Consider the following 13,561-nt stretch of genomic DNA (forward strand, 5'->3'; position numbering starts at 1 on the left):
CGCAGACTGGCTCAACACCGAGGAAACCATCGGTAGTGAACACTGCATCCTTAACATTGCAATACACACACATCCGCTCAAACGTCCCACAACCCAAGCATGTATCCCAGATTGGACAAACTTTAGGCAAAATTTTGACTCACTTGATAACACACCCATTTCCGAGCAGGGCTACTCAGCATGGTCCCAACAGCTGCTGACAAACCATCGCTCGCATGAAACACAGATTCAGCTTTCAGAGGCGGTCACGGACGTGGATAACCACCTTCTACACCACTGGGAAGCCCGTCGTAGCCACGTCCGCCGTTGGCGACGCCAGAAACAACCGCAAGCTTAAAGTTAAAATTGCCGAGCTCACCCAGAAAGCGGCTGAGTACGCGGCCTAACTCGCCGACTCCAACTGGGTGGATAGATGTAACACGGCCGCGCGAAAAATGTCCAGCCGCAACACATGGCGCCCTATGGCAGCATAGGGGACATTGAAACCAGCCTGCAATCAGCGGCGACGATAGTAGACCGCTACGCCCGCCGCTGTAGTCTTCAGTGTTCCCCACAAAAGTCGGAATTTGTGCACCTCCGCCCCTCGCCAAAGTGCACGACTCAAACCACTCTTTCTTTAGACAGTGGTCCCATACACGAAGCTGACGAGATACGGTTACTCGGACTTTACATTCACAAACAAAGACGGTCAGAGACAACATTGGCCAAACTCCCTAAGGTGGGGGACCAGGTGGGCCGCATGGTCCGCCGGGTTTCAAACAAACGCGGGGGGTTACGAAGTAAAGATGCCTTGCGGCTGGCAAACGCCTTCGTGACTAGTCGGATTCTCTATTCGACACCTTATCTCCACCTACGGAAGCAGGAGGAGGATGCCCTTGAGGTCATCCATCGCAAAATTTTTAAACGTGCCCTAGACCTCCCCATCACTACTTCAAACAGCCGTCTTGTGGCCCTTGGGGTGGTGAATACTTTCCGGGAGCTCCGGGAGGCGCACCTTACAAATCAGTACACGCGTTTATCGCAAACGGAGTCGGGTCGCCGCCTTCTTGCTCGACTCCGTATCGAACACACCACTTTCATGGAAGACAAGTTTCGCATCCCAGAACTGTGGAGACGCGCCCTTTGTGTGCGACCTCTTCCAGCCAGTATGTCACACGAAGATCATAATGGTCGGCGCCTGACGCGAGCGGAAGCCCTAGCCCAACATTATGGCAACAAAACAGGTTTATACTACGTGAACGCCTCCGGCCCTCACCATGGGGGATGGTACACGGCCGCTGTAGTTCACAACAGCAAAACGGTTAATGGTCTCACCTTCAGAGCCCACAGTACAACACACGCAGAAGAGGTGGTGATTGCTCTCGCGGCCTCACACTCAGATTCAAAATACATAATTACCAACTCGCGAGGAGCCTGTCGGAACGTCAGGCAAGGCTGGACTCCCTTACTAGCCTATCAAATCTACTCAAATTGCATACGGGATGCGGATCCCGCACTCCGTTACCTTATATGGGCCCCTGTTCATCAGGGTTTGGCAGGAAACGAGGCAGCAGACGCAGCCGCCCGCGCGCTCTTTAACCGGGCTGTTTTCTCCTCCCCACCCGATCAGGAACCCGATTTTAATCCAGCCTACACCTTCAAAGATATCACGATGTACTATCAGAATTGTCATCGCCTTTACCCCAGCCCATGTAAAGGCCTCAAAAAGGCGGATGAGCGGCTCCTTCTCCGCCTTTTCACTAATACATTGCTGTGCCCGGCAGCACTAAAACATTTTGACCCCTCCTTTAGTGGCAGCTGCCCACACTGTGGAGCGGTATCATCTGACATCTATCACATGATGTGGGCCTGCCCCTCTAATCCGGCTGTTCCCCCCATCCCCAACCCAACCCGGGAGGAGTGGGAGGCGATCCTGCTCGGCTGCCACGACTTACAGGCCCAACAAGCCTTAGTCGGGCGCGCCCGGGCGGCGGCAACCGCCACTAGGGTCCCAAACTAGGGACCTCCACCTAGTGCTTGTAAGGACCGGTCCCATATGGGCCGATCCGAACATACCTCCAATCCCTTGTATAAGTAATAAATGTTCTTACCACCACCTACAACCTGGGGAGTTTTAGCGTGCTCTGACATCGCACAACAAACGAGCCTCTGCATGCTTCGCCCCCATTGAAACGCAGAAGCCGGCGGGCTGTTTCTGGCGCAACAGTGCTGGTAATGGTAGGTCAACGCCGATTTGCGGGGGCTAGCTAGCCTGCCAACGAATTTCTATCTGTTCAGTGACTCAAAAACTATTGAGCAGAGACAAGGCAGGAGGATTTCCAATGCAGGACTCCAGCTGCTGCCTTTGCTATCCGTGCGCCTGTCACGAGGACACGTTGAGCCTCTAGTCCAGTGCTCGATAGGGCAGCCTCCAGCAGCTAAATAGTTGGCACGGCATTTGGGTCATCAGGTGGATTGTGTGGGCAGGTGCACACCATGTGGTGCAGGCCTGCCTTTTCCTCACAGTATTTACATTTGTGGTCGCAGAACCCGTGGTGTACTGTATTTTAAGTTGCTGGTGTGTTATATGTACCTCACTGTAGGTGTCGCCATCTAACTTTCTCCGCTTTGGAGAGCACCATGGCTGGGGGTGGATATTTTCTGCGGAGAGTCTGGAGTGCTGTAACCTCTCCGCTTTTGTCGCCAGAGGGCCGGAATGGAGGTGGTGTGGGGGATAGAGGGTTTGAGTCCGCGGGGAGTCGGGCAGCGGCATGGGCGCATTCATTCCCTTCCACGCCTTGATGTCCCGGTGTCCAGACGATGCATTTGTCTTGTTCGGATGTTCATGTTTTTTTTTGTGTGTAAAGCTGCACTATGCGGGTCGGAGCGCAGTTTCGCATCATTGTGCGCCGTTCGTTATAAATATGCGCGCGAGCCGCGTAACGAACCACGTGCTGTGCACCGCTCGCACTTGGCTCTTTTTCCCTTGTAGTAGTACAATGTATCTCGCACAAAGAAAGCGGAACGATTTTTCAGGCGGGGCATCTCAGTTTGATTTGCTTTTATGATATTGTAATTTTATAATATCCTCACGTTTTTTTTTTCATTATGTAGATGAAACCAGTGGAGAAGAGTAAGACATTCTTGCTTCAGAATAAATACCAATAAATCTGGTTTGACGTTATTTACTGACTCCACTGACCAGGCGCTTACAAGCAAAGCCTAGAGATACAATTAAGTTCTGCTAGAATACAGATATGTCAGAGTATGGGTGAAGGGAGGTGATATGCCCTCAGAAAACATGTAAAGAGTAGAAAGAGTAGTATTACAGTGCTTACATTAGGAACATGTTTTTGCGCTAAGGGCTGAGTTTTAATCAGGTGTAGAAAACAAAAAAAAAAACCTAGGACATTTAAACTCTGTATTTAGGAGCATTACGCAATATATTATATGACTGCGGCATTGTGGCGCCTTTTGCGCCTCGTACTTAGAGTACGTGCATTTCTTCTATTATAGTCAAATATGCTTCAATTTTGTCTCTATTACCGAACCTTTAGTTGTTATCAAACAGGTTTAAGCGACAAGAAATTATATGAAACACCACGAGACACATGTGGAGGAGGGCTAAAAGCTCTTTCGCATGCGGGGGAGGTATTGAGGCTGCAGCACAGACATAATAATAAAGAGCGTGTTACCTCACTGTTGCTACGAAGAGCATCTCTTCTTAGCTGTTGTGCACCTCATATTAGGTTTCATGCTTTTCAGCTTTCCAGACATTAGAGAGGACAAGAAATATTTGGCACAATTGTTTGTACCAGTTTCTGGGCTCCTGCTTTGCCTCAGATTGCAGGGACAAAGCACACTTCCAGTTTCGCTTGTCGGCCAGAGCAGCAATCTTAAACCACTACGATAGAATAATGTGGATCTGAGACGGCCTTCATGCTTTTATGCAGCATAACGCAGAGGTGAATCTGCGACGCTTTCGGCTCGTAACTTACAGTGTACTTCCTTGCCTTTTCAGCAGCTAGGCACTGAGTGTGTATAGTGCCAATGTTCATAAAATTGATGCCATGTTACGACGAGTCCTCGTATTGTTATAAGAAGGGTCAGAAGCGCTTTTTTGTTTCTTTGCGAGTCTGTCGTCGCATTTAAAGCTTGTTTCAGTTTTATTACAAGAAATATGGGCATTTTTTCAGTCATTGACGCCACATTGCGTCCCTGAGACGATCCAGTAATGATAACTCCCTCCCTAGCCTAGAGAAGGGAGCTCTGGGCCCAGAAACTACGGACATGCTAATCGCGCATAGATGTAAAACACCGCTATAATCACAAGCCGCACGAAGGTGCCTGCTGAGGCACCTATTGGTTTAGTGTGCACAACAGGGCTCCCGAGAGTTTCGGGTTTCATTCCCATCGTTGGCGAACTCCTCCCATCTTGTCACGTATTCGCATGACGACGCACAAACCCCTGCGAGTCAATGCCGCAACGTCTCCTGTCAACTGGCACCTGACAGTTAATTGCGTTTTGCTTCGCTCATTGCGCCAAAAGTGTCGATGCCGACGTTAAATATTCTCTATAATAGGGCTCCGAACGTTGCCACTTTGTAATCTGTGAGCACTTGGCCGATTAGTAGCAATTAACCGCCGTAAAAACACACATAAGCCAGTACAGGTCGCGGGGGCTGGGTATTATTCAGAACTTAGGTCTCAGAGTAAAATAAGAAATACTTCCGGAAAAATTAGGCAGTAAAAAAAGGCGCCAAAGTTAATAAAATACTTGTTTAATGAGGCCGTTGGTTCACAGCAATGAATAAATCGCACAGAGATAGGTAACAACTAATTAGGCTGCTAGATTAAACCAAGAGAACGCGTAGATCTGATTCGTTGGTCATAGCAGTAGATCTCTTTCAGCGTTGCAACCAAACCTTCTGGTAGTGAAACCTCTTTTCTGCCGTTGTTTTTATACCATAATCTTCATACACTTCCATTTGGGCTAAACGGATGCAAATATACTGTTGTCGTTGTAATCCTCTATGGTGTTCGAAATGTCCCCCAAAACTGTACCAGGCCACTCTCATCGCAGATCTTTGCCTAGAGCCTACCGAATCCTAACCCTGATCTACTGCGACAAATGAAATGCGAGCTGAGCCAATTTATCTTTGTGGCAACCATTTTAAATTCGTATTTTTTCTGCTTTCTCAATGGTTTTTCATTGACAGTTGGCAGTAGTCAGATTGGGTTTGTATGCAAACGCATCTAGGTTTTTTGAGCTCGGCTCTCGTCGCACGTGATTACCCGTAAAATATCGATTATTTTTGCTGATCTGGCAGGGTCAGTAGAAAGCTGCTAAAAATCGCCCGATACTGCATCTTAAATGCATACACCAATTACTGGAGTATCCTTGCATAAAGGCGGCGAGATTCTCTCCAGAAGGCCCGTTATGCGTGCATATCTGGAATGCAAATATCACATAAGAGTACATTTAATGTGAATGTTATTCATCTGTAATCCATGTTTATGTGGGAGAATGATGCAACACGCTAAGTTGGGGAAAGTGATCAATCAGGTGATAGAAAAATGTTCGGCATACAACCAGCCCTTATACATAGCATTCATTGATTACGAAAAAGCATTTGACTCAGTTGAAACCTCGGCGGTGATGCAGGCATTGCGAAATCAGGGGGTGGACGAGCCGTACGTGAAAGTGCTAGAAGATATATGTAGTGGCTGCACAGCAACCATAGTTCTGCATAAAGAAAGTAATAAAATTCCCATAAAGAAAGGTGTTAGGCACGGAGACACAATCTCCCCAGTACTATTCACAGTTTGCTTAGAGGAAGTATACAGAGACTTGGAATGGGAGCAGATAGGGACAAGGGTAAATGCAGAATACCTCAATGATCTGCGATTTGCTGATGACATTGCCTTGCTAAGCAACTCGAGGGATGAACTGCAAATAATGATTGATGACCTAGACAGGAAAAGTAGAAAGGTACGCTTGAAAATCAATATGCAGAAGACTAAGGTAATGTTCAAACCCCTCGGGAAGGACAGCAGTTTACATTAGGTAGCGAAGTACTGGAAGTAGTAGGCGAATATGTCTACTTAGGACAGGTAGTAACCGCAAATCCGGACCATGAAAAGGAAATAACAAGAAGAATACCATTCAGATGGAGCGCATTTGGCAAGCACTTGCAGATTATGACTAGCAGCTTACCGGTATCGCTCAAGAGGAAAGTATACAACAGTTGCATCTTACCTGTACTTACCTATGGGGCCGAAACATGCAGGCTAACCAAGAGGGTTCTACTTAAGTTGAGGACACCCCAGAGGGCTATGGAACGAAACATGGTAGGGGTAACATTAAGAGATAGGAAGCGTGCAGAGTGGATCCGAGAAATAACTCAAGTTACCGACATTCTAGTGGAAATTAAGAAGAAAAAATGAGCGTGGGCAGGACATATAGTGCGAAGAGAGGATAACCGATGGTCGCTTAGAGTAACAAACTGGATTCCAAGGGAAGGAAAGCGTAGCAGGGAGCGGCAGAAAGTTAGGTGGGCGGATGAGATTAAGATGTTCGCAGGGGTCAAGTGGATGCAGCTAGCACAGAACCGGGATAAGTGGAGAAATATGGGAGAGGCCTTCTCCCTGCAGTGGGTATAGTCAGGCTGATGATTAGGATGATGAAAACGCCCCACTCATTCCGGAAAGATATCGTCGCATGAATGTTGTATAGTACAGATATTGGTGTATGTTTCGATTGAATTGGGCGGCCTGAGTATTTAATTGAAATAATTTATATGTCGTCCTCGGTATTCTTTACGAAGTGAAGAATTTTAGAAATAGGTAAAGAGTTTACATAAAAATTGGTCTAAGACATACGTCATACGTTTCCGCGAATATTCTCATTGTTGTTTCAAGAAATCCGGAAGACAATCTTTAGGAGGATATAAATATTGGAAGAAGTTTACCACTTTTGATGTAGAATACAAGCATAAGCATATTCCGTTCTAAAAAAAAGTGATTGGAATGTGTGCGGCTACATCACTGCAGTAGGGGTTGAAATGTGATAATTGGTTTAGTTATTAATTTACAAAGGATACGTTCAATAAAATTCCGTTATAAAATCTCGTTATCGACTTTAATGCTCTCCGTCGTTTTTTTTATCGCCTGACATATCTTAATTTTACGCGTATAAAATCTGTTTTTTTTTTGTGCCTTAGAGGGGAGGATTATTTAATTGACTCTATTGGAAAAAGAATAACAATTATTTTGACACTGTCTTCATTGTCATAGCAATAATAATTGGTTTTATTATATTCAAATATATTTCTAATACAGACGAAATGGCGGTTTATGACCGAAGACATTTTTAGACTGCACTTATTGATTATAATAATTAGTGGGGGAATATGATATGAAAACTGTGCTCCAACATTCTGCTGTCATTAGTGCAAATATTCAAAATACAATGTTCTTGCGGGGAAATTTTTGGCAATTTCAATTAACACTTTGTTCGTGGAACAAATAGTTCTGCCGTTATGAACAATGCAAGGAGCGATACTGAAAAATTATTTAAGTTCGGCACCGAAAACGCGGTAGCCTGCATACATTCATTGATGTTTCTAAGCGATAGAGCGAAAAGCGCAGCTGTTGTGTTAGTACGAGTGAAGGCTCGAAAACGAAATTTCAGAATTTAAATGATTCCGGAAGATATACGTCAATTCTTCTGTCATGCCTACATAAACCAACATTAACATTGCCTAATGCAACTTCCACGGGCGTCTGATTACGTTAACGTGATGCCTGTCTCTTTAATGATGTGTCGAGAATGCAGAAAACACTGAAACAGATGAGGGAGATAAAATTGGAGCACTATTGGTTTCGTGTATGCGTATGAAACACAACCACTGTTGATGGAAATGTATTTATATTCCGGTTGGTGCCAGAGGAAGCGTGGGTGCAAATTACTTCCAAATGAGCCTGAGGGGGCAATTTTTCAGTTACCTAAAAATAATGAGAAGATAAAGGAGACTTCTTTATTCAATGGTTTTGAAAAGGGGAAGCATCAGGCGGATAATACAGTTGTAATCGTTCAGGCGAATATTACCTGCACTCTTTCCAGTCACAACCAGCCAACAGCTCTCAGCAATCACAGTTTATCTTCGTAGAAATTCAAGAAATATCTGCAAGAAACTTAATTTGGGGAATATGCGAATATTTTAAACTCTCCTACATGATTTGTTATTTCTTACCACATCTGATACGACTAATTATCGCGGCATGGACGCCGCAACAGCATGGCATAAGTAGTATTTTTTAATTGTTTGCGCTGATATCATGGAGTAATAAAAGTGAAGCATGGTGCACTCGGCCAATCGCTGCATCTGATCATCAGTGTCGAAAAAACCGCTTTACGCCTCGACAAGACCCGTACTGTGGTTGCAGTTTTTATACAACAGCTGTGATCGCACTAGGCGAGTAGTAGAGGTGCCTTAAAAATTGCGCACAGTACTGAACAGTGGCCTCATATGCACTGATCCGTTTTGTTTTCAGGAAACGTGGACGACTACGGCATTTTGGAGAGAGGCTCAAGGAATTGGGGCGCGCTGTAATATGGACACTCTAAAGATCCGGAAAGTCGCTTTATGCTTCTCTTGGGGTCTGTATTGGCCAGTGTGTCCTGGAACTTCCCACTTCACCTATGGCCTAAACAAACACGTGAGTTCAAAGCTTTGAGTTTACTCGGCTTTGTTAAGAGAACACACCAGGGTAAACATAGCAGTACGTATTTAGAAAATGTCGACTCTGCATAGCACTACTACCATGTACAGCTTTTCGTTTCGTCACAAATGAAAAACATATCCTCCTTGAAACCATTTCCCTTCTTTTGTTAGTCGAAGCACATTTCGAATATAGAGTAGAATGCCACAGAAAAGAAAATTCTGTCACAGCTTAATATCTAACTTACTAATCACAGTAAAACCAATGCTTGCTATTACAAACAATACTCCCAGTGCACATAAAAATGTACTTATTAAGGATCCGTCCTTTCACGAGCGTCTGCTGCAGAATCATTATACTGTTGCAATGTACGATCCGTGTGCGTGTTTTGTTACTGCCTATACACAGAATCGTTTATACTTTGCGCGTTCGGCGGACAACAACAGCAGTGAATGTGACCTATAACATTACTTATAACGCGCAGAAACGTCTTGGTACTGCTGTGGTTTTTGTTAACTCGCACTGTCGCCTGTAGATGACTCCACCTAACCCTTTGTTGCTCACGGTGCGCTAAGAATTGGGTGATTACGTCAAAGCGCGACTACTGTCACATTTTTGCAGATAGTTTTATTGTGATAGTAAACGTATATTGTTGTTACCCTGTCAGCTCTAAAATCAGTGCTGCGGGGAGTAGCACGAGCTCGAAGTTCGGTAGCCATCAAAGCCCACTTTTTGTTACTGACACTTTCCGAGATGCTTACGTCAGCCCAGTAAAGAGCTCATGGTATTGTCACGCCAGTCTATTCGTTTGTGTCCTTTTTGCATTGCCTACACCACAAGACCACTGAAGGGAATGGTAAGTACATGCATGTCCTTGTCTCCCCCACCCCCTCGAAGCCACTGAAGCCACCGGAAACGTCCCGAGAAAGTTGACACTGGAGTTATGGAATTGGGACCACTAAAGTGAGAACGCGAACTGCACCCGTCGTCCCAAGGGAGGCACCCTGAGCGCGGACAGGCACAGTACCGCACCCAGGCACGAAAGACCACATAAGCGCCTATGCTAACCGCAATCTGCGACACCAGTCTCCATGTCCGACAGCTTCGACTGCCATCCGTATCCACAGGTTCACCGAGTGATGATCCAGAAGAATGGCTCGCACAGTTCGAGCACGTAACATCTTAAAAAAAAACGAAGAAGACACTGAGAAACAGTGATACGCCTTCAGCACCTTCGAAGGATCTACAAGGATCTGGTATGAAACTGAGTTGTCTTTCCTAAAACCTTTGGATATTTTCATGCGGCAGCTACAAGAGACAGTTGCTACCGCCGTACACGTTTTTTCAAACTCCACATATGCTCACATATGTTCAAGTTATATTCTAAATTTTGAAAGTTTTACATGCATTTGTATCTTATTGAAACATATTCTTACGATGCGGCAAGCCGATGAAGAAAGACGGCAGAACATGACCGATGGCGATGGTAGATGTTTAATGAATTGCTAGCAGGTCTAGCGCGAGCGCTCCAGCCCGCGTCACTTCGCGCTTCTTCCTCTTTGCTGGTCCGGAACATGACCCGGGGCCACCAAGCGATCGTCTGGATCGTGGACGAGGAAGTTTATCAATGTTGATGAGTTCATGGCATGATGATGGGCGTTTTGTCTGGATGCTTAAAGAAGAAGAGGAAGAAGGAAGAAGAGAACGGCTTGCCGGTACGATGATTCCCAATTAACCTTGGCCCAGGACACTTTCGGGCTACACGTCGCCACGACCCCATGGCGGAGGCCAAGGCACGCGCCGCATGCATTAGGCAGGGAAGGATGTCTTCCAGTGTAGTGGTGTCTTTGATCGTGGGGCCGTTGGTCGGCACATCAGGTCAATGGGGTCGCATGTGGTCGTTCCGGTCTCTCCTTGTGTCTTGTGGTCATGTGTGGTGTCTCGGGTCAGTCTCTCCTTCGTAACGTCTTGTGGTCGGGGCGGGGGGACGGGGCGGAGGAACGGCAAGGTCTTGCTGGGTCCGGCAGGCTAGGAACAGCCATGCGATGCCTCCTCCCCCTCAGCCGACGGCGCACGCAGTCGCAGGGCGCAGAAGCTCCGGACCAGGATGAGGGGGTGATGATGAAATATCCCGCACCTCCAACCAAATGTTACCAAGCGCAAGCCGATAAAGAAAGACAGAACATGACAGATGGCGATGGTAGATGAGATTTAATCAATTGCTAGCGGGCCTAGCGCGAGCGCTCCTTCCCGTGCCACGGCCCGCTTCTTCCTCCTTCCTGGTCCGTAACAATATGTTGAAACAGATATGGTGCATAGCAAAGGAGAGGACTTAACCATAGCTGAACCCATGTGTATTACACAGCACAGTGACTCGAACATAATATACAATGAAAAATGAAAAGCCTCTTTAGGTATAAGGGCAATGCAGTTATTTGACGCACTGGTAAGAAATAAGGCTCCTTATTCGAGGCATTGTTGCTAGTAGCTCGCACGCCCCATAGCCAAAAGCGTTACAGGTCTCAGAAAAACCCGAGGCCTGTACCTGGAAAAATATTTTTATTTTGCATCACGTAGAATGCTAAGCAAGCAGGCCGAGGAAATAGGAAAGGGGCAGTAAGCAGATGAGGTCTATCTCGACTGCGTTGCTCTTCCAGCGGAGACGACTGCGGCTTAAATGACCTCTAAATGCAGAAAAAAGGACGACAAAAGAGCAAAGACAAAGGTCAGGCGTCTGTGACGCAGACACAAAGGCTCCGAGGAAACATCCTCGCACTAACCTTAGTTGGAGACTGTCTGATCTCAGTTATTTGACAAGCTATCGGACAAACGCAGATATACGAAGACACGTAGAATTGGAATGGATCTGAACACATAGGAACAGTCCGGCCGGAGCGAGCGTCGGGCGTCTGTCTACACAGAGCTGATATAGCCAAAAAGCCCCCGCTCTGATTTCTGCCTCTGTTTCCGTTCCAGCTATACCAATGATCGCACACGACGGAAGTGAAGCGTAACAGCATCAAGGAGCAGCTGTTCACTGGTGTGGTCGGCAACGCTTGCAAAACAGTAGGGAAGTTTATTTAAGTGGCTTGAATATATATATATATATATATATATATATATATATATATATATATATATATATATAGATATATATATATATATATTGTCACTCCGACGTTCTACCGGCACCGTTGAGGGAAACTAACAGTCGCAGTTCCCGGGGCAAGAACTGCGCTTGGTTCGAACTCTTCAAGTCCTCGGTGTTCTCCCACTAACGTAATTCAAGTGTTTGTCGACGGCGTCGCAGTACTCGCTCTAGTCGACACGGGCGCTGCCGTATCAGTCATCAGTGAAGCTCTTTGCCGTCGTCTTCGTAAGGTGACCACCGCACTTTCCGACTTTTCGCTTCGCACCGCCTCATCACAGCGCATTCATCCCTCAGCGGCGTGCACGGCCCGTGTTCTCATCGAAGACGTCTTATACACCATCGAGTTTATTGTACTGTCTCGCTGCTCACACGACATCATCCTGGGCTACGATTTCCTTTCCACTCATCATGCCGTTATTGACTGCGCCCGCGCGGAAGTTTCCTTTTTACCTCTTTGTGATACCGTCTTGTGTGACGTCCCTACCCGGCCTGCAAAACTCCTCGTCGCCAGTGACACAGACATTCCTCCATTTTCTGCTGCCCTCGTTCCACTCTCCTGTGAAAGCGTTATTAGTTCGACTGTCTTCTTCACACCTTCCGACGCCGCTTCACGCCATCCCTGCCTCCTGCTTCCATTTGCGGTCCTCAAGTTCGAAGATGGCCTTAGTGCAATGTACGTCTCAAATCCATTTTCGTGCCCGTCCGTCCTGCTACGCGGCGAGTGTCTCGGTCGTATTGAAGAACTTGATCCCGCGCTTGTAAATACTCTTCCTGCAACGCCTACTTCATTAGACGTTAATGTGCTCAGCTCTTGCGATACAGCGACCGCTTCGACACCACCCGATGTTCTTCAACAAGCTATTGACGCAGATCTCCCACCCGCACAACGCGATCAACTCGCTGCTCTTCTACAGAACTTCACTTCTGCCTTCGACCTTCCTCACACTGCTCTGGGTCGCACGTCTGTCGTTACGCACGCAATCGACACTGGTACAAACGCACCTTTACGACAGCGTCCTTATCGCGTGTCGGCCTCTGAGCGCCAAGTCATTGCTGACAACGTGGACGACATGCTTCGCCGGGGCGTCATACAGCCATCTAACAGTCCATGGGCTTCTCCGGTTGTTTTGGTCACCAAGAAAGATGGTTCCATCCGATTTTGCGTCGATTACCGTAGGCTTAACAAAATCACGCGCAAAGATGTCTATCCTTTGCCGCGAATCGACGACGCCTTGGACTGTTTACAGGGAGCCGAGTATTTCTCCTCTTTGGATTTGCGCTCCGGCTACTGGCAGGTACCGATGGCTGATAATGACCGCTCGAAAACTGCCTTTATAACACCGGATGGATTATACGAGTTCAACGTTATGCCCTTTGGCCTCTGCAATGCCCCGGCTACTTTCGAGCGCCTGATGGACACTGTTCTTCGTGGACTCAAGTGGCAGACCTGTCTTTGTTATCTGGACGACATCGTAGTTTTTTCTGCCGACTTTTCTTCTCACCTTCTCCGCCTAAAGAATGTCCTCAGGTGTCTCGCCGGCGCTGGGCTTCAGTTGAATTTGAAGAAGTGCCACTTTGCCGCTCGAAAACTCACAATTTTAGGCCACGTAGTTTCTAAGGACGGCATTCTTCCCGACCCCACCAAACTTCGCGCAGTTGCAGAGTTCCCGAAGCCAACCTCCCTGAAGCAGCTTCGGAGCTTTATCG

General features: G+C 46.9%; 1 protein-coding gene across 1 annotated transcript; it reads left to right on the forward strand.

Annotated features, from left to right (window-relative positions):
- Positions 1-451: 451 nt before the first annotated feature.
- On the forward strand, positions 452-1,999 carry LOC146180508 (uncharacterized). Its single transcript, XM_084577762.1, has one exon. The coding sequence runs from the start codon at positions 452-454 to the stop codon at positions 1,997-1,999; it is 1,548 nt and encodes a 515-aa protein (XP_084433888.1).
- Positions 2,000-13,561: the final 11,562 nt, after the last annotated feature.

The sequence above is a fragment of the Amblyomma maculatum genome, chromosome 8 (assembly GCF_055883805.1).
Source record: "Amblyomma maculatum isolate TAMU_Amacu chromosome 8, ASM5588380v1, whole genome shotgun sequence".
NCBI classification, from domain to species: Eukaryota; Metazoa; Arthropoda; class Arachnida; order Ixodida; family Ixodidae; genus Amblyomma; species Amblyomma maculatum.

Bases quoted from the DNA above. Each gene is read 5' to 3' on its own strand.
- LOC146180508 (XM_084577762.1), top strand. From the start codon at position 452: ATGGCGCCCTATGGCAGCATAGGGGACATTGAAACCAGCCTGCAATCA.